Source organism: Lytechinus variegatus, chromosome 5, assembly GCF_018143015.1.
Source record: "Lytechinus variegatus isolate NC3 chromosome 5, Lvar_3.0, whole genome shotgun sequence".
NCBI lineage: Eukaryota > Metazoa > Echinodermata > Echinoidea > Temnopleuroida > Toxopneustidae > Lytechinus > Lytechinus variegatus.
This window is the reverse complement of record NC_054744.1, coordinates 22,050,880-22,072,665: the sequence shown is the minus strand read 5'-3', so window position 1 is coordinate 22,072,665 and position 21,786 is coordinate 22,050,880. Positions and strand designations below refer to the sequence as shown.

At 36.7% G+C, this 21,786-nt stretch overlaps 1 protein-coding gene across 1 annotated transcript; it reads left to right on the top strand.

Annotated features, from left to right (window-relative positions):
• The first annotated feature begins 977 nt into the window (after nt 1-977).
• On the top strand, nt 978-20,771 carry LOC121415735 (mortality factor 4-like protein 1). The gene is made up of 11 exons (XM_041609060.1): nt 978-1,048; nt 7,317-7,363; nt 9,812-9,879; nt 10,732-10,821; nt 13,691-13,818; nt 14,399-14,538; nt 16,304-16,405; nt 17,307-17,398; nt 18,371-18,473; nt 19,457-19,526; nt 19,963-20,771. The coding sequence occupies exons 1-11, from the start codon at nt 1,018-1,020 to the stop codon at nt 20,130-20,132; spliced, it is 1,041 nt and encodes a 346-aa protein (XP_041464994.1). The 5' UTR covers nt 978-1,017; the 3' UTR covers nt 20,133-20,771.
• Nucleotides 20,772-21,786: the final 1,015 nt, after the last annotated feature.

The window sequence follows — 21,786 nt, the reverse complement described above, 5'->3', positions numbered from 1 at the left end:
CTGAAAGCTTATTCTGTGTCTTGTTGTCACAGTTCCTAATGCTCCGATGATTATGCCACCTTCGTCTAATGATAATAATATCATTATTATTGTTATTATCATCATCATCATCATCATCATCATCATCATCATCATCATTATTATTATTATTATTATTATTATTATTATTATTATTATTATTATTATTACTATTATTATAATTATTATAATTATTATTATTATTATTATTATTATAATTATTATAATTATCATCATCATCATCATCATCATCATCATTATCATTATTATTATTATTATTATCATCATCATCATCATCATCATCATCATCATTATCATTATCATTATTATTATTATTATTATCATCATCATCATCATCATCATCATTATCATTATTATTATTATTATTATCATCATCATCATCATCATCATCATCATCATCATCATCATTATTATTATAATTATTATTATCATCATCATCATCATCATCATCATCATCATCATCATCATTATTATTATTATTATTATTATTATTATTATTATTATTATTATTATTATTATTATTATTATTATTATTATTATCATTATTATTATTATTATTATCATCATCATTATTATTATTATTATTGTCATTATTATTATTATCATCATCATTATTATTATTATCATTATCATTACTATTAACATTATTATTATTATTATTGTTATTATCATTATTATCATTATTTTTATTAGCATTTCTATTATTATTATCATTATTTTTTATTATTATCAGTTTAGATATTATTTTTTGAAGTCCTAAGAAATCAGAGATCATGTTATTTGAGTGAGCCACATGATAATCGATAAGTATGTCATAGAGATATATATTACTAGTTATCTCTATGATTACATTAAACGGACCCCCCCCCCCCCTAAAAAAAACTAAAACAGCGCAGCGCGCGCAGTCATCATCACTGCACCACCAAAGCACTGCACTGTCAATCAAGGTAAAAGGTCAATTGATGTCAAAGACTGACCATGGCACCTGTCAAGACAAAGTTTTCGGAAGGTAAATTCTATGTTTTACATGAATATTTCATTTTTATTTTTATTCTACACATATTATGCGGAGAGATACGTTAATTTCTATTTTGTAACACTTGGAATAATCTCTTTCTTACTCCGATATTTCAAGAATTCTTGAAAGATCGCACGTGAAATGCAAGCTTTTGTTGGAGTACGGTCCCACATGTGCATTTTCTCGTAGGCCCAGGTTCTCGCACTCGTACTATTAGTAGCCGTCGCGTCGTCACGCTTTGTATTACGCGGACGGGAAAACAATTTCGCATCGCAGGACTTCCTCAGTTCAATTGCACAGAGCAATGCATCGAACAAGATTACAAAAACAAGACGAATGAAATGAAACTCGCCATATATACGGTATATATATTTATATCTCTCTAAAAATGACAGAGAACATGGAGAATGAGTTGAATATCATTATCATCCACTCACACATTATACGAGGTTAGTATGTACTAACCTCGTACAATAGACCGTGTTTGACCCTGGATTTCGAAGTAGTCGGCAAACATCGCTTCATTGCTGAAGTAATATTTGCCGAAACTCCTCGCTTCGCACCGGGGCTCTTGCCGGTAAGTAGCAATAGTTTATTAAATATGAAAATAATAAAATAATCATTAAAAAAAAGCAAATTTCGCTTACCTCGGCCTCGAAAGTGACTTCGCTTGTCTCTTCCTCGGAATTACAAGGAAGCCCGTTGGTGGCGCTTATAATTTCACAACCTTGATTCAGCTCCTCGGTAATTTTATAACTGTATATAAATTCTTTGAATGCGCAATCCTTATGATTATGGATTTACTAATTATGGGCACCAATGAATGAAATACCTTCAAAAACATAATTAAAGATTATTATTGGTGATGATAACACTTATTTGCAATTAATTTAAAAAGATGACTGATAAAAAAAAATGAAAATAATATACGTGCCTGGAAAGAAACCAGCAGTACAAGCTTTGACGAACGTCAATACGTATACGGTATACCAAAGTCTATACAATGAAAAGATTGGACACTTCACAGACTTTGCGTAATGCCTTGCGTCGATATGCGTGTAAAATAGTGTAGGTGCCTATTCTTTCCCTTGTCGTGTCTTTGATATGAATATAAATCGCGCGCCCTCTTTAGGAGAAAATTGATATCCACGCTGATTGATTTCTATCTCCGTGAAATCTTCACTAAAGATCAAGAAAATATACATATTTTTAGAAAGAAACTTCAAGGAGAAGTCACAGAAGGATCTAAATGATTCGGTAAGTGTCATAGCAGGATGTGGAATACCAAATCATACATGATGTTTTATGTGGGCAAAAGCCCACTGTATTTTGGAAGTGTCGTGTGTGTCGCGTACGTATGACTGATATTCCTTCGCACGCGAGATGATACGAATCCATGGGTGATTATCATCATACTCATAGACATAGTGCATTGACAATGGCAATGACATATTTTCTGACAGTGACAAATATATGGACCTGATGCTGATTTGATGAATTTCAATCTCCGCACCTTCGATCGAATGTTGAGGCATGGTGATTTAAAATCAAATGTGAAAACGTTATCCCCTTGTTCAAAATACGTCACTAGCAACCGAGGCATCTTCATACTTTAATAAATTTGTTCTTGTACAAATGCGGATTGATATTCCTAAAGTCCAAGTTTTCCCTTGTTTTCATACACTGTTTATAATAAAGATTAACAACTGATATGAGAGAAAGCCAAGCTCAGACTGGCATGACTGGTTTGACTTTGCAGTAGTTCAGGTATTTTATTCTACGAAAAACAGCCTCGCTGCAGAGACAAAGAATAATAAAAATACAATGTAAATATATCTTGATAAAATAACATCATATGACCCATGTACAACATTTATTCCATGTGATAACTTACAGTTATTTCAATAAATAGTTTACACAATATGATGATTACAAGTCTCAATATGACATTTCTTTATTCTTGCTTCACACATAAGGTTTGATAAAAATATACATTTATATCATCTATAACTAAACTGCAGTTTGGATGAAAATGCAAAAAAAACAATTCCTGAATATTACGTAATAAAAGACAGGTTTTATTGCAATACGATCCAATTGAAATAACTCACCGCCCACTACTCTCAATACCTCTAAGTTACAAAAATGTACTCTACTCTGGTAATTAGGCCTACAGTGTAGATGCAAACATCCTCTAGTGGGGTTGAGCTAAAGGGAAAAATAAAACAAACTACAATCAACATCATGAAATGGATCTGATGGTAAGTGGGTTACATTAATGTAAAAACATTTATAAAAATCTTAACTTCAGAGGCATAAAATATGTCAGTTTACATATAAAATCATCCAGTAGGCATCAATAATTATTTAGTAAGAGTAAAATACATGATTACACAAAGTTTACAAGTATACAGTAGTATAATAACAATAATAATTAACTCACTTGTACTTTGACTCAAACTGACACGGGGAAGACAACCTTCTTCAAAAGCTCAATCTCTTCTGCCCTCTTCCCGCCAAATTTGTGCTCTAGCTGGCTTGAAAAGAAAGCCTCCTATACCTATTGGGGGTACATTATTGCTACCCCCAACTGACTCTTGATTGGTCAAGAGATCAACCCAGCCAAGTATATCCAGGGATGCTTAAATGCATACCTGAATACACTTTGAACAATAGCCATTGTTCACCAAACTACAGCAAATTTAAATAGCCTGATACAACCCAATAGGGGTAGCCAATTTCACATTACAACAAATTTCCCCCCAATTAATGAAATTGCCTGGCAATACATTAATTAAGCGATAAAATAATTCAAACCGCCCATCACAAAATGACAAAATATAAAAAAATATACACGTATGATAACATTTGTTCGCAGTCAATTATGGTAATTATGACAATAACTGGTAGATTAGGCAATATAATAATCAAAATACATGTAGCAAATCACAAATATCAAAATATATAGAAACATTTGTTTGCTGTCAACCAAAAAAAAAATGATAAAAAAACGATAACCGGTCATAAAACGAAATGAGCTTGTTGTTGGCCCCCCCCCCTTATGGGGAAGACGACTTCCTGTTACTACTTTAGCACAGAACGAGGGAGATGATTCGGGTTACTATGGACCCTTTTATTTATTCGGCTTGAACGCCGAGGACCATCACATACATGTACATCTGGTGACTGTACAACTGACTGGTCACCTGGGTGTGTTGAATCCCAAACAAAGATCAATTGGAGTTCTTCCTCATTACCAGCATTTTTGGCTTGGACCGTTATTGGGTCTTTACACTTTTCATGCTGAAGGGAAGAGTCCTCAAACCCGCCAGGCAATCTATCATCCCTGGGGTCCTTGACGAGGAGTTTTCGATTCACTTTCATCATGCGACCACCCAACAATGGGCGGATTTCATACACGTCAACAACTGACTTATATTCCACTTCTGAAACGCAACTTCTCCTTATCAATTTCTTCCTCTATGAAATTTGAATGATTACGTAGAGATCTGTTCTTCGTGAGCTCTCAATCATCAGGCAATGTATGTAAAGGCAATTTGTAACCGTTCTCAATAATGTCTAAAATCTCCTTACTTGCGCCAAATCCTGCGAATGCTCTAGCATTTTCTTTCAATTTTCCAAAAAGAGAAACATTCTCCTCTCTCGAGTCTCCCAACTCACTATCTTGACACTCAAGTTTATTTTCCTTTGTGGAATGTATCAAATCTGTACTTTGTTCTTGTTTAATTTCAGATATCACTTTTCCAATGGGGGGAGGGAACTATTATATGCTATCGTTCTATGCTGAAGAAAAACCTCAGATTCACTTATCTGATCTGAACGGATGCCTCCAATGGACAGGCAATCTACCTTCCAGTGGCCTGGTTTTCTGCAGGAAAAAGAGATGCTGGTCCTCTGGTGTCATTTGACCAAAAGGGGTATAGGATGACGACGTGTGGCTTGGTGTGGGGCTCTATCTGGAAACCTGGATGGCTTTTCCATGGTGAAGATTGGTTCCCGACATAAGGAAAATAACACCTTCCTTCTGGTGTCTTGGATTTCTTCACCTTCCTTTCCGCTCTCGGCTCGGCTTTGAACTTGGCTGCGCTTTTCATCGTCTGAGTCATTGGCTAATGTGTTCTGCTCATACTCATCAACAAGCTTCCACCCTAATGACTACTTGTTGGCCAATTTGATAAGTTTCTGTCTGTTTTCGATGATTTCCATACCTTCGATGATCTTTTCCTTGGCGTCTAAAACTGCTGATGGCCTGTCCCGAGCTCCTTTAAGATAGGGATTGTCTTCTACAACAAGTTTCATGTGTATCTTCACATTGACCTTATCCTGTTCTTCGTTTCCTCTCTCGATATCAAATTATCGAGTTCAGATAGGAGATTGTTTTGAGTTCGACTTATCTTAAAGACCCAGACCGGACCCAAAAATGAAATTGACAAATTATATACCAATCGAAAGCTTATAAGCTACTAAATACAGCATTGTGAGCTTTATTCATTTTCACCCTTCCCAGCTGAGTATTTTGCTTAAAAATATTCCAATTATCGGGCTTGGAACCCGGCTTAGAAAATAGGCTTTATTGTGCTTTTCAAATGCCTCGAGACCGTGACGTCACGTTGTGTAAGAAGCGTCGCGATTCCATAGGTTTGTACACAGAAAAACTGGGTTATTTTTTTGCTTTCCAGATTATGCATTTCATTTTCTTCACTTCCATCACAGAGTGATATCACATATATTTTTTCCTACATGCTTAAATTATGAAATCTACAATTTTGAACTAGTTTTTGCCATATTTTATTTCCTGCTTATTTGGCGTAGATTTCAAATCTGTCTGCATTCAGATTATGTATCACAACTTTTCCTGACATAGCAATTTAGGCCCAATAAGAGCCAAACAAAGAAGTCACAAAAAAGGCAGTGAATAGTTGTAGGTTTCCATCAATTTCAACAGTGAATAATTGTGAGTGCCATTTTCATCTGAAAACGAAAAAAAATTGGATTCATAATATAGAAATGGAAGAAAATACCCAATGCTTTTGTACACAAACCTATGGAATCGCAACCCTCCAGACACAACATGACGTCATCCTTTCCAGGCGACGTGGGGTGCTCAATCGAAGCGTACTTTGGAGGAGCAGTTTCTTTGATTTTTATCTAATATTTCTTAAAAATGGAAGGAGATGTATAGAATATCTTTAGTATATTTGTATTGTATAAATCATTGCCTTTCTTTTAATATATGATTGTTTTTACACCGGTCAGGGTCTTTAACATCTTTCAGCTCTGCAAATAAATCTAGGTTTTGACCTCATTAATACTAGGAGTGCACGACGATAAGTTGTGAAATTGTGATGCGTATCCTGCCTAAATTTGACATGTAGGTGTACAGAGATTTAGCAGTCAATCACAAGCCAGCATGCACATTCAATCACCTACGCACCAAACAGAAGCACCCATTTGTATACTCATCAGTGTCATGGAAAGTCCCGATTTCAACTTCATAAAGCTAAAAGTTAGAATTTATAGAAAGCAAAGCTACATTTGCCGTAAAAAATGTGGAATCTGATATGGCTTATTTCCAAAGCATGCAGAGGCTTATCTCGGATTTAAGAAACCGTGTCGTCAAAAGTGCGCAAAAAAACAGAAAAAGTCAATCATATTGAATCTGTACATAAATTGTACATAAGTCAACTGAAATGTTCGGGGTGCCTTGATTAGACTTGATTTGAGCGTGGTGCAAGTGCGAATAGTTCTGGGTTGAAGTGCAGTTCAGCTGCTCTTGCATGCATATACTTATGAATTCACTATGCGCTATGTCCAGTCACAGCTGTGAAAGATTGTTAGTACATCTTAAGATTTCAATAAAGATTGAGATGAAAGTTGAAAGTTCAAATTCAACATGCAATTTAAAATCAGACAAATATATTAAAAATTGGTAGAATGAAGTTTTGAAAAATATTGCAGAAAAGCTTCTTTACTGTAAAATCTTTGGCTCTAGATTTGATATTTCCTTTTTTTTATGTGTGGCAGTATTTACCAGTAAAATCATTTTTTACCAGCCATTCATGCTAAAACAGGAGTCTATTTGAAGTTGGAAAAAACTGTTGAAAATCTTTTGACAAAAATGAATAAAAGTGGAAAGGAGTGTACATTACGAACACTTCATGCTGAATCAGTTTTTAGAAACCAACATTAAGGATTATGTGATGAAGAAATAACTCTCTTTGTTGTACCCCTATAACAGGTGAAAGAGTGCTCTGCTTCCATGGACCTCTCCTATATGAAGCCAAGGTAAAGTAGCAACATTTTATTCTTTTGGTTTTGTTTCCAGAGGCGGCGGAACATCAGGCTCGGACAAAGAAAGTGGAGGGGCACCTTTTGTCTGCCAAACAACAGGTGGCCCTCCACTTTCATTGTATGAGCCTGACGATCTGCCGCCTCTGTTTGTTTCCCTTATTTTTGTTGTAGTTCCCATAACCTGCAATGTTTCAAAAGTCAACATGGCTAACAAAAAAAAAAAACGTTCACATAAAGCTTGTAAGCAGCGTTCTCGCCAGAAAATAATTCACCCATGTCGGGGACTTGTGCTGCCACTCTCGGGGGGTACGCGGAGCGCGGAAGCAGCGGCCATTTCATCAAATAGAGACGCCAAGGAAGCCCATTGTGGCGTATTTTTAAGCCCACACAAATGCACATAAATGCTAGGCCTGGGAGTAAACATCGATTGATCGAATGGTTCGATTGGCATGCCGCCAATCACCAATCGATTAGCAAAATTTACACAAATCGAATGTTCGGCAGATCCCGATTATGACATTGGGAGAACTCGAATACCCAAGTAATAATAACAAAATGACAAGAAAACAATGATGACACTTCATACAGGTTTAAAAATTATGTTACCGAGATAATTTTTCAATAATAATCAATGATTGTATTACATTCACTTACACACCAACATGAAAGCGCTCGAATTTTTTTTAATCCCACCCAACCTTGCCCTCGATACACAAAATGAGTTCATTGTCTGCGTGCACAAAACAATAAGAAAACACACAACCAAGCTCACTTGAGCTGATTGGACCTTCGGATAGCCAATGAAACTTTTGGGGAAACAAAGAAGAAGGCAGTGGTTCCCTTATCAGGAGAGGTCATGACTTCAGAAATAAATTGACCCCTCCCCCATCTGTGTGTGTGTGAGGGAGAGAGAAAGATAAGGGTGGGAGCCGGAGAATTCCTTTATTGTTTCAAAACAATGATGCAACCTTTTTTCTATCCCCCTCACACAATGAAAACTACATTCCAACATGCGCCCGTCTTCACCGGTACATGTACTTTCTCGACTAGTCTCCAAAAATAGACCCAGTTATACATGTAGGTTCAAATGATAAAAAATCGTAATTTTAAAAGGTATTTCAAATTAAATATTTTGCAAAATATTTTTTTGAAATACATGTGTAGAATCGTGGGCAGTGCCACAAGTGGGGGCGGGGACATGGTGTGGGCAAGGGATGAAATTGTTCAAGAAATGCTCCACCTGGGGTCAGTCTCAAAGAATAGTTCATGAATGAGTTGTTTACATCTTTGGACTTTGGACTGCTGATCTGGGCTGATTCATTCATATGCAGGGGTGTGGCACTTGGAGGGATGCATGCATAATACCAGAGTACCAGCATGGATTTAGGAAGGATTTTCATTGGAACAATAAACTGAAAGTTTTAATCTCATTTCATGTAGTTTCTTTTGATATAAATATCATGGAGAAGGGGAAAAATGTCCCACTTTCATTTATTCTAAACATGTGACTTTGATGGAGATTTCACCATAAAGTAGGTCAACTATTGTGACTTAAAAGACCTGATTCCCGACGAACAATCGAATCATTCGATTATTTTTTCAGGAAATAATTGAATGGTAAAAATGACAATCGTCCCAGGCCTAACATCCATGCACCATAGCGGTCACGCACAGTTCTCAAACTCCTTTGCTATTCGTTCATTGTGTGCAGAGAGGGCGGGATAAAATGACATACACAGTACATGTTCCTGTATACCGGTATACAATGCATTTATTCCAAGTTCCACTCCCATCATATCAGTAAGCGCAGCTACCGGTAGGTCATGGAGCATAGCTGGTGTGATGTGCGGGGCAGACGGGGGAATAGGCAACGGAACGACCGTACCGCCTGTAAGTGGTTTTAAGTTGGTGGGACTTCGGCGCAACCCGATAAATGAAGTTGATATCACTAAGATGAGTTCATGGAGTGTATTATTTTTTTCTGAATATTTCCATTTAATTTTTCCACGCATGTCGCTGAAATTTTACGCATGGTTCCACTTGGTCTCCATTTCCGCACGCATGGTGTTTGCACCATGCGTATTATACACTGGCGAGAATGCTGCTTGTAAGGGAAAAAGATAAATAAACTAAAGTACAGTATTAATCCATTATGTATCTATATGGACTGTGATGGGCCATGCTTCCCAAATTATTGCCTTTGTTCAATGATTGATGATAAAGTGTATACTTTCAACTGTGTACAAAGAGATGTTGTACAGTGAACATGTGTTTATTGCACCATATCAATTTTCATTTAATGTCTTAAATCAGTAGTCAATCTTTAAAAACAAAATGTATTTGACTATTAATATTGCAATCCATTGTCAACCTAATTGAAATACTGGTATTACTTTATCCTACTCACCTAATGATTTTGGTTGTGTCTCTTTCCTTCCCTAGTGCGTCAAATCGGAGGTCAAGGATAAAATGATCAGATATTTCATCCACTACAATGGTTGGAATAAAAAGTAAGTTTAGGTCCCTCAATTTTCTCACCCCAATTACTCTTATTTTTATTGTATTTTTCTTTTTATGTACTAATGTACTACACATGATAAAATAATGTGATTCTTGACCTCATAATGATAGTAATAATTGGCATTTACATGTATAGGGCGCCATCTAACTAGAAATATTCTGATTTCCAAGGTGCATTGTTAATTATTACTTTTATGATTACCCCAGCTTTAGATCAAGTTGCCTTTCAGCGCTCAGTGCATTCAAGGAATTAATCCTGTCGGGTACCTTACCTGGGATAAGTGCACCACAATGTGGATACTTTTCTTGCTAAAGGAAACGATGCCATGGCTGGGATTTGGACCCACGGCCCTCTGTTTCAAAGTCATAAGACTAATCCACTGGGCCACAACACTCCTACATACCTATGTACCTACATATCTATGTAGTACAATGAAATTATTATCTTCTTATTGTGTGGCTAGATACATGTACATGTAGATACAGTAGGTTCCAGCCCCATAAAAGCCTATGAATTACTAGAATAAATCTAGACTTGAGATCTAATATTTTAAAGAGTGAAAATAAATCTCAAGTTGAGATTGAATTGATGGCACTCTTCAAGATTGGTTCCTGTACATAGTACATGTAGATCGGTGTCATTACACTTACAGTGTAGGGCTGTACATGTATGTCTATTGATATCCAATATCAGGTGGGTGTATAGTATCTTTGAAATGTACATGAAATTATAACCTTTATTTTATCTCTGTTTTCGGTACTTGAAGAGGAAAGAAAGGACAGTCGATACATGTTGAACAATCACTTGAGATCATTTTGCATTAATCTTTGTTTTTCTACAGTTGGGATGAATGGGTTCCTGAGAGCAGAGCGCTCAAGTTTAATGAGGCCAATCTGCAGAAGCAGAAGGAGCTATTTGCAGCTCAGAAAGCGTAAGTCATTTCCTTATCATATTCTAGCTAGGGTGGCTCAATGGTGACACCAGATTCGCTCCTGTGAAATTTGCTCCGGTCTAAATATCTTAGAGAATATTGGGTTAGAGTTAGGATTGTAATATAGTTTTTGGTTCAGAATAATGCAAAGATAAGGATTAGGGTTTATTTAGTTTTTGAGATTAGGTTTATGCTTGGCTTAACATGCAGATTTTCCTTCGGAGCCATTGTCGCCGGAGCAAATGCATACTTGCCAACTGTCCCGTTTTTATCGGAATTGTCCCGTTTTTTTAATTTTGTAGAGCAGAAAAATCGGAATGTTCCGATTTTTGAGCCTAGACAAAAAAAAATCAATAAAGAAAACAAGAGAAAAAAGTGTTTGCGCGTGTTCAATATTACGAAATGTACAGTATTGTCTATGACTTCCGGGTTTGAGCTATCGATACACGTAATGTTACAGACCCACCAACGACACTGACCGATGGTACATGTACGGTCATGTGTACGGTACGGTATGTCAAGTTTCGATCGCTCTCCCAAGTCGATTTTCCGCTGTGTGACCGGTGTACACATGCGACTGACTAGACTGCGAAAACGTGGTTTGTTTGCATGCGATGCGGAGTGCCCATGTACTTGTGCACAACGCATGTATGCACAGCACCGATCTCTATATGTGGGACATGTATTAACGCTTGCTGAGCTGTTCACGGGGTATGCGACGATCGTGGATTTAACGGGATTATTTCGCAAAACTAGAGAGGATTTGATCAAAATGAGTGGAAAACGGTTGCAGAAATTTAAAGGGGAGTACAAACAACGATTTCATGTCATAAAGCCAAGCACGAAAGGCGTTGAATTTGCATTTTGCATGTGTTGCCGGCAGGACATAAAATTGAAATCTCGACTCAAGTTGAGGAGCTATTTTGATATAAGAAGGCACGCCGAGAAGAAAAAACACATCGACAATGAAAAGGCGGATCTCGATGCGACTCGCATGTCCAAAATATCTTCCTTTATGCCCAAAGAGGATACCTCTGTCATTGGAGCCGAGGTAAGATTTACTGATTTTTTGGTGGAAGTTCGTGGAACATAACATTGATGTTTCTGACCATGGCATGCTGGTGATTTGTTCAGAATCAGACAAGTTTTTCCCGACTCAAAAATTGCTAAGGGTTACAGTGCTGCTCGGACAAAAACAAGTAACATCCTTTGTACCCTAGCAGACAGCTATGCGAAAGCTTTGGTCAGTAAAGTCAAGCATCAGCCTTACAGACTACAGATGGCAGTACCGATCAAGGAGCCGTGAAACTGTACCCAATACTCCTGAAAACTTATGACGATAAAATTGGTCAGGTAGCATGTAAACTTTTGTCACTCCAACAGTGCTCTGACAGATCAACAGGGGAGAATATTTTCGAGATCATGGATACTGAACTACAGAACTGGGGCATGTGTGTAGAGTGCCTATTAATATATATATAATGTGATTCTGGTATCATTTTAAGCATCTAATGGCCCTCCATAGTGCTATGTTTAATTGGGGCCTCAAGGGGGCAACGCCCCCTTGAGGACCCAATTGGGGCGCTGCCCCTGAACCAAGTCAGGAGCCTAAGCTAAGCGGCCCCCTGTACCCCCGGCCGGCCGGGGGTCCAGGGGGCCGCCCGGCCAAATTTGTCCCTCTTTAGATTTCAAATGTTGGCAAGTATGCAAATGTCATGGAATCGGCTCAGTTAACCAGAGCTTTCTAAAGATTTTCTCAATCTTTCACTAGATGTGTGTATTGTGTAGAAGCATGTTTGTCCTTACTTCTTATCCCACTTTCTGGTTCACCAGTCCAACTTTCCTTCAGAGATTACTTAGTTGACAATGATATTTTGTTCCCTGTTTAAGGATATCAAGTCCTTATTAGGCCAGTGTTCTCATTCACTCTACTCAGTACCTTATATTTGGTGACCCTATGCCGTTTCTAGAAGTACAGTCAAACCTGCCTTAGCGGCCACCTGTCTGTAGTGGCCACCTGCTTATAGTGGCCACTTAAAATTCCCCCACAGGAAATTAAAGTGTGTTGTAGGCCATGTCTATAGTGGCCACCTGCCAAACTCGACCAGTGGCCACTCATTTTGCGTCCCTCTGTCAATATACCACCCTCTTTATTGGCAACTAAAATCCGCTTTACTGAAGCTTTTGACTGTGATGGTACTTGAACTCGCTAGTCCTTACACTTGAAGCTGCATCTAGACAAGATTCTTTTGAAATGATGATTATATAATCTACATATTATTTGGTGGATTGGAAATTAATTCATTAATTAGAGACACATACTGTATGTCCAGTATATTGCACAATATCTACAATACGTGGCAAGCAAATTCAAGATGGCTGCCAACCTGTCTATAATGGCCACCTGTTTACAGTGGCCACTTTTTTTATTTTTTTGGTTGCCACTATACACAGGTTTGACTTTACTTGAATTCATATCTGAATTATCTTAACTGATCAATTTCTCTTTTAATTGCCAAATAGCAATTAGATCAATTAGAAAGTAGAAATGGATTTTTGATTTATTAGATGAGGAATATTTTTGAATGGATAACAAGGTTTGTTTGTTTTGGGTTTTTTTTATGGAGTTTGCCATGCTTTGAATGAAGAATTTAGAAAATTACCTAATTGTTCAAAGTCATGAAATCCTCCTCCATTTATCATACAGTCATGACTCCATTTTCTAAAAATGACTGTGTTTCATGTACATGTAAACTACCATTGTCTATTTTTTTCTTGTTGAAAACCTTATTTGATCTTGGTAGATTTATAACTAACATAAATGATTTTAGCCAGTTGACCTACTTGACTGTTCTTTGTTTTACCACAGAAAGCAAAAGAGAGCTCGTAGTCAGAAGAAACCTGATAAAGAAGTGTCATCAAAGGCTCAATCATCAACACCATCATCATCAGAAAAAACTACATCAAAGAGAGGAGCAAAGGCGTCATCTGAACCAGGTCAGTGGATCTATTTTCTGAATACTTGAATCAACTTCAATATTTCAGATCTTAATAGTCAGTGTTTTTCCTTATGCAGATCGGGATGCTTTGTGATATGTAGGCCATACCTTGAAAAATTCTTTGGATGTCATATGTTGGAAATATGCATTGACCATGTTTTCTTGGGTTTTAGGAAATGATCCAAATATTTCCCTCATTATTTTTATTGTACATGTAGATAGCCTGTACTCCTGTACAGAAATTATTTCCATGTGTGTTCTGCCATCATTCAATACTGAACTATTTTGACATGGTACATGTATGTTACCATTTCCTTGGAACTGAGGCAGAAGGCAATTCTGCTGTTATAGATAGCTTTTTTCTCTAATGCTCTAAGACTGAATTTTGATATTCCTTGCACTATTTAGTTTGATTAATTTTTAACGAAGGTATGATTCAAATTCCTTAAGATGCGAAATGGAATGTTTTGTACTTAAAATGCAATTATAAAATCTAGTATTCTCTTCTAGTTTGTGGTCGGATCTACTTGTGTTTACTATTAAAGTGTCCCTTCTTTATGTATATTTTGTTTTTTTAGCATCAACCCCTTCTTCTGCAGCAGCGTCACCCCAACCACCCCCAGAAGAGCCTACTCCAGTGGCTGCTACCCCTGCCCCTGCTCCTCCAGCAGATTCTCTGAGGAAGAAGAGATCACGCCCAGATAATACAGTTGAAACGGTACGCTGCTACAAAGTGTTAATCAACCCCATTTCGAGATATCTTTCCTTTCAGTTTGTTTTCCTGTTCATTTTGTATTATTTATTGACCTAAGACATGCATGTATGGACATGTGTCATGAGGTCGCCCACCAAAAAGGATGGTGCTGTTACATACATGTCTTTAAAGATAGAGCAGCATAGTTACCCGCAAGTCACACGCAAGGCTTACATGCAACGATGTTACAGAGCCTTTAACTCTTTGTCCGCCAAGTTTGCCGATTGGCACACTTGCTGCTTCGCCAAGTACGCTGATCGGCACAAATCTCACGACAATCCGATTATATTGATTTCTACAATGCTATCAATCACAAAAGCTAAGCACCCTAAGCTGCACTTCCTGCCTTGCCATTGAAAAAAATAGCCTAGGCTTTGAGTATTTGGCCTGTACTATCATTCTTTGGCAAGGGGGTTATAAATAGTTCTCATATTTTGTAAGAATCTGGGAATGACTAGCCTGTACACTTTGCCAATTGAAACTTGAAGGTTTCCATTGATCAGAGATGTATCTTCTAAACATGAGTAGATATTTATGAAATATACATCAATAGAAAGCTAATTTCATACTCTACAACTTTACTGCAGAATATTTTTCTGTATGAAAAACATGAGAAAGTTACAGCCATGTAAACTATGCGTGCAAATCCAGAACACCCATTTCTGGTGTCCACAGAATTAATCCGGCAATAGGGGATTCCAAGCACGGCGGACAAAGAGTTAACAAAGTTTAGCAACCTTTTTTGTGTACAAATTAAGATAGATAAGGCAATAAAATGCAGAAGAGGCATGTGTCTTATGCAAAAAGACTAAAACCGAAATAGGACAAATTAAATTTGTTGAAAAAGTGACTGCATCAGACCTTAAGACGTTAAAAGATGGGAGTTGCTATACCCTGTTTGGTGCTCAACAATTTAACCCTTTGAACCCAGAATACCGGCTTCACCTGGAACGTGCATATACCTCATAAGCTTGAATACTGGCTTTGAGTCATGAGATTTAAAAAAGCAAGGATTTTAGATATTAGGTGACCTGTAAAAATGCGTTCTTTTAGAGATATACAATCAATAACTTCATTTTATAATTTTGTCTACGATTGGCTTTCATTTATAAGGTTTTAGCATAAAAATTACTAAAATATACTACCCTACCAAGGAGGCTCATGCAGTAATACATGGGTAGTCGTATACGGACTATGCGTAAGCTATTGTTAAAGTGATTTTGAGACAAAATTCGAGATTATTGTTAGTACAGGAAGCTAAACAACTTCAGCCGGGTCAGGCCGGGTACCAGCGGAGTATGGTGCCACTGAGATGATTGGGCTCGAATCATGAGAATCATGAGAATGTACTCCTTCATTTTGCAGATAATCTTAATATCGGCAAATAATTCTGAGTGAGGGTCACGATCGTCCCAGTTAATTGAGTGGTCAAAGGATTAAGGGATAGAGCTACATACATCTGGGGCTGCTCAGTGGCTGCCGAACCCACCATTAATTGGACAGAGTGATTTTTTGGATGATTTCTATTTCTGACTTATGTTTCGAACAATCAAATATGGATTTTTATTTTCATAAAATCAGAACATTACAAGGGAATACTGTCAATTCTGTCTGTCTTCTTGAAGCATATAAAGAGCGTTTATTTGCATGTATATGTACCGTAATATGTTGATAATGGTTTGCTGTATTACATCTGAAAAGGTCTTATGGTCTTGCATTTGTTTTGTAGGAGGAATCATTTGTTAGCAAGGTAGACATCAAAGTCAAAGTTCCTGAGGAGCTGAAACCCATCTTAGTCGATGACTGGGATGCCATAACAAGACAAAAAATGGTATGTACTTTATTTTCTTTAAAAATACCATGATCTTACAAATATATCATGTCAGTCATAGGTGAATTTATGAATCTATACTGTATTGTATGCAGATGTTTTTCTTCTGGTGGCTACTTAGCCTTTAAAGTGCCATCGACTTGACGACTTGGCGAGATACTTTAGCATGCCATGTCAACATTATAACCTTATTAAGTCGACATGGCGAAATACGTTATCTCACCAAGTCGACTTATAAAATGTTATATGTCAACTTGGCGAGATACATTATCTCGCCAAGTTGACATAATGAGGTTATTATGTTGACATGGCAAGATAAGGTATCTCGCCAAGTCCTCAAGTCGATGGCACTTTAAAGGCTCAGTAAGTGGTATCAAAAGACAAAAAAATTTATTCTTATCCTAACATATTTGGAGGGTGAGGGACGCTGATCAATACGTCTGCTTGTGTTTGTAAATTAAGGAATTTGATCACTGTTTATTCAAGGTTGGAATGGATGATTATGACCTGCTGCCATGCTCTGGAAGACTGTTCCATAGGAAGGTTTACACCTTTGGGGTAGTACTAATGTCTCATATTTAGATATGTAGGGTACATCAATTTTGACTGGCATAGTAAAGAATCCAACTTGTAAATGCTCAGAGAATATCCTGTTTCACTTCTTTATAATAATGATAATGATATAGGATTCATGTAGCGCATGTATCCACCTTGCTAGGTGCTCAAGGCGCTCCATTATTACCCCAGCTAAGCTGCCGGTAGTCTACCGATTCCGGTGCTCACAGCTTTTTGAGGAATTACTTCCTGCCAGTACCCATTTACCCCACCTGGGTTGAGTGCAGCACTTTGTTTAATTTAAGACATGTTTGGTAGTATTCTTATTTATATTTTCCCTGTGTAGTTGCTGCATCTTCCTGCCAGGACTACAGTGGAGCAGATTTTAGAGGAATACATGAAACAAAAGAGAAATAAGAAAGACATGACTCCAGCCAAGTAAGTATATCTTCTAAAGAAATGCCAATCTTTGATTATAACTCACATTTTTCCTCAAATTTGGTTTATTTGAGTTATATACTAGTCTTTGAAAGATTTTTTTTTACATACTTTACTAGAGAGATATTGGTCCAAATTCACAAAGGTGGTTTTTAAAACCCTCTGTTGAACCCATGGTCTATGCAGATTTCCTTTATAAATTATGCTTAATTCAGCGTGTATCAAGCACATGTATAAAAAATGACCAGTGCTGATGCGCGCTTTTTTCAAAGTGCGGCAAATTGATGCCTGTTACCATGGTTAGATATGCTTTTTTTTTTTCACGAGTCCACTGTTCAAAGAGTGGACTCATATTCAGAACATTGGACTCATGAATAAAATAGCGTGGATTACCACGCCAACAGGCGTCAATTTGGTGCAGTGTGACAAAAGCGCGCTTCAGCATTGGACATTATTTAATATACGCAGTAAAATAAGCGTAAATTATACAGGAAATCTGCATAAACCATGGACTCAACTGTGGGTTTTCAAACCACCTTTGTGAATTCGGGCCCTTGGGATGGGGATGAACAGTAGTAGGTTGACTTTGAATTTTCAAATTCAAGATCATAATATTTTTTATCAATGATAGATGTGTCATGAAAATGTTTGTAATTGAAGGGAACTTTAACATTTACCAGGTACGCACTTGTGTCAATTTGAACATTATATAATTTCATACAGATAGTAGAGTGATACATATTTTCTGCCTTTTTTTATATGCAGTTTTAAATGACTTAGAGATGATATGAACATTACAAATATTACATATGCCAACCCTAGTAATATTGTTCACCAGGTGAGGGAGGGGGGGTCTGAAGATTACATAGTATATGATGATGAAGAAACTCTACTACTGAACAATCAAACTATGTTCTCCCTTCTCGTAACATGTTGATATTCCTTCTTTCTTTATTTCTTATTTTTTGACAGAGAGAGCACTATTGCTGAAATTTGCCAAGGGCTGAAAGAATACTTCAATGTTATGTTAGGGACACAATTACTCTACAAATTTGAAAGACCTCAGTTTGCAGATGTGAGTATTTCATTCTGTCTTTTGAATTGATACAGGAAGAGTATTAAAGGGGAAGTTCACCCTGACAAAAAGTTTATTGTAAAAATAGCAGAAAAAAATAAGGTTTGAGAAAAATTCATCAAATAATTAAAAAGTTATTAGAATTTCAATTATTTGATTTGAGACGTCATATGCGAGCAGCATTCCTACATAGCGAATGATAAAAAATCAATGAAATTTCATTTTCTCAGATAATTGAAAATGGTTTTCACTGTACCTTTTGTATATCAATAGACTAATCATTTCACACCCGATTATGAATAGAAAACAAAATTAAGGCATCAGGAATCATACAAAATTTGAAATTCATGCATTTTATATTACATATCACATGGAGCAGCTGCTCGTTTATGACGTAACAAATCTAAAACATTGAACTCTAATAACTTTCGTACTCTTTAACGGATTTTCCTCGAACCTTCACCAATATTTCTTTACTATTTTTTCTGCTGTTTTTACAACAAAGTTTTCTTCAGGGTGAACTTCCCCTTTAAAACACTGTCAATTCAGGCGAGACTGCACCGTAAACTAGATATTGTTCTTGACAATCGAGTTATGTTATGAACTTTCAATTCCTATTTAGAACAGTTGTTTGAAGTATTACAATTAACCTGTCATGCATTGTAAGAGTAATTTACCTTTGGCGAGAGGGGCTACCAAACAGCATAGACTGAATGCTCCAAATGTCCATTGGCCATCGCCCAAAATTTACCCAGACAACTCATTGTTGTAAGATATGCATCGCAGTGCTTCCTCACTGGTACCTGTATATTTTGAAGACTTAATGTTGAATAAGGTTACCTGTATATTTTGAAGACTTAATGTTGAATAAGGTTTTAAAAAACAATAGAATGCATTTGGCGTGAATACTACTTTATTTTCTTCAAAGAAATTTCCATGTGAAGTATACTTTAATCCCATCGGCATCCGAATCTCTTTCCTAGATCTTAGCAGCTCACCCTGATGAACCAATGTCCAGGATATATGGTGCTGTTCATTTACTCAGACTCTTTGGTAAGTTGTAAGACTGTATGAATGAAACCAATGGCAACACCTTAATACTATCATTCAATGGCTTTAAGATACATTTTGTGAATGAAAAGATTAGCATTGTGTTTTTGCGTTTGTGACAGTCTTTTTAAATCCTAGACATGTACATATATATACATGAATATGGGTATTTTTTCTATGATATCCCGATTTAGAACTTCACACTCATAGTTTATTTGTCAATACATAATTTTCAGGCCCGCTGATTGTCTTTTGTTGCCTTATGAAGACATATTTGCTATTTATATTTCCTCAAAATTTTGTACATTTACAATCTGTTTTATTCATGATATTTTTTGTTAGAAATGGAAAATAAATTATGAAATATTTGAAATTGCTTGGGATTGAATTCATTAGTATCTGTGGTAATAACATTCTCCTCTGTTCTTGTCGGGATCAGTGAAACTTGGTGGAATGCTTGCCTTTACACCTGTTGATGAGAAGAGTATGCAACTCCTCCTGACTCACGTCCATGATTTCCTGGCTTATCTCAAGAAGAACTCCACATCTCTCTTCAAACCCAGCGACTACGAGGCTGCCCCTCCGGAATATCATCGGAAAGCTCTGTAGCAACGTCAGCTGTATTTCTGTGCTATTTTTATTCTCATTGCCAATGTAATGCTTGGATTATGATGATGATGATGTGGGTGTTTCACGTAGTAGTTAAGAAAGCTGAAGTTAGCAATTGATGTAAAGATTCCATTGAACAGTGTAAATACACCTGAACTTGGATGCAAGGCTGGAGGAAGCTTGATAGCATTATTGTTGGAGTGGTGGTCCGGCAAAACCAAGTGTGTGCACTAATATCCTTGCTGCTGAAGGGCAATTCCGTAAAATATGTACATCCTGGCACCTTCATGAAATTTTCTGTCTCTGATTTCTTGTTCTTTTGACAGTCTGTAATGCTGTCAAATGACCATGGCTTGGTCAGAGTATGAAGTGAAGTAACACTTGAGTGAACGGGGGGTTGGACTACATAAGGGTTGATCATTTTATGGCATTGCCCTGAAGCATATTACCAGGTAGGTGTTTCATAAAGCTGCTTGTAACTTACGACTGACTTTTCAAACAAATGGTGAGCCTTTCTTAGGAACTGATCTACACTAATGGTAATCTGGGCCCTGTCTTACAAAGAGTTGTGATTGATCCGATCAATCGCAACTATGGAAAGCCAACAAAGTCAACATGTAAATTGCATGTTTGTTCAAAAGATTTTCTAAATATGAAAGAATATCCATGAATTCATTGATTTGACAATTTGATGTGTTCTCATTTGTTTACAAAGAACATTTTGCAAATTTCCTGTAGAAAAAAATATGACACTGATGGATTTCCATAGTTATGATTGATAGGGGCCATGGTGTGTGCTATTTATTACCAGTCGTTCATAAAGTTGTTCGTAACTTTATGAAACACCCACCTGGTAAATCAGACATTAAGCCATCCCTCTTCTGGTTGTTTCCATAAATGTAAAGAGAAAAAAAAGCAGTATTCATGCTTTCTTAGCAGTCAGTCAGGTACAGAGGAAAATTAACCACCAACCATTTTCATTGCTAACTTCAGTTTAAAGAAAACTACAGCAAGGAGAAAGACTAAGAGTCTGAGTGATGAGTGACATGACAAAATTAGGGGATATGTCAATCTTTTCTTCTGATCAATGATCTATGAAAAAGGGGATGAGATTCATTTGCTAAAAATAGACATATAGGTGGGATTCAACAGTTTCACAAGCAAGCAAATTTTGATTTTTCCTTGGATTCACAGAAGTGTGTTGAATAAAAAGGCTCCTACTAATTCAAGGGCCACCTTTCATAATGTTTAACTTCAATGAATTGATGTCGTTTTTAAGAGTAGTCTCCTTAAAGGACAAATCCACCCCAACAAAAAGTTAAATCGGGTAAAAAGATAAAAATCCAAGTAACATAATGCTAATAATTTCATCAAAATCAGATGGAAAATAAGAAAGTTATGACATTTTAGAATTACACTTAATTTCGCAAAACAGCTAATGCACATCCTGGTCAGTATGTAAGTGGGGGGATTGATGACATCACTGACTGACTTTCTTTTGTATTTCATTATGTGAAATATGAATTGTTTAAATTCTACCCTCATTGTCATGTGAAATTAAGTTTTATTCCTCCCTGACCATGTGGAACTACCATTGTTTAAACATTATTTTGCTTTTCTCAAGTTGGTCATTATCAAATCTGTAAAAATTGAA

Coding starts and splice junctions, on each gene's coding strand:
- LOC121415735 (XM_041609060.1), top strand. CDS start 1,018: ATGGCACCTGTCAAGACAAAGTTTTCGGAAG. Junction 13,819..14,398: donor AAAGGCGTCATCTGAACCAG/GTCAGTGGATCT, acceptor TTGTTTTTTTAG/CATCAACCCCTTCTTCTGCA. Junction 18,474..19,456: donor AAAGACCTCAGTTTGCAGAT/GTGAGTATTTCA, acceptor TCTCTTTCCTAG/ATCTTAGCAGCTCACCCTGA.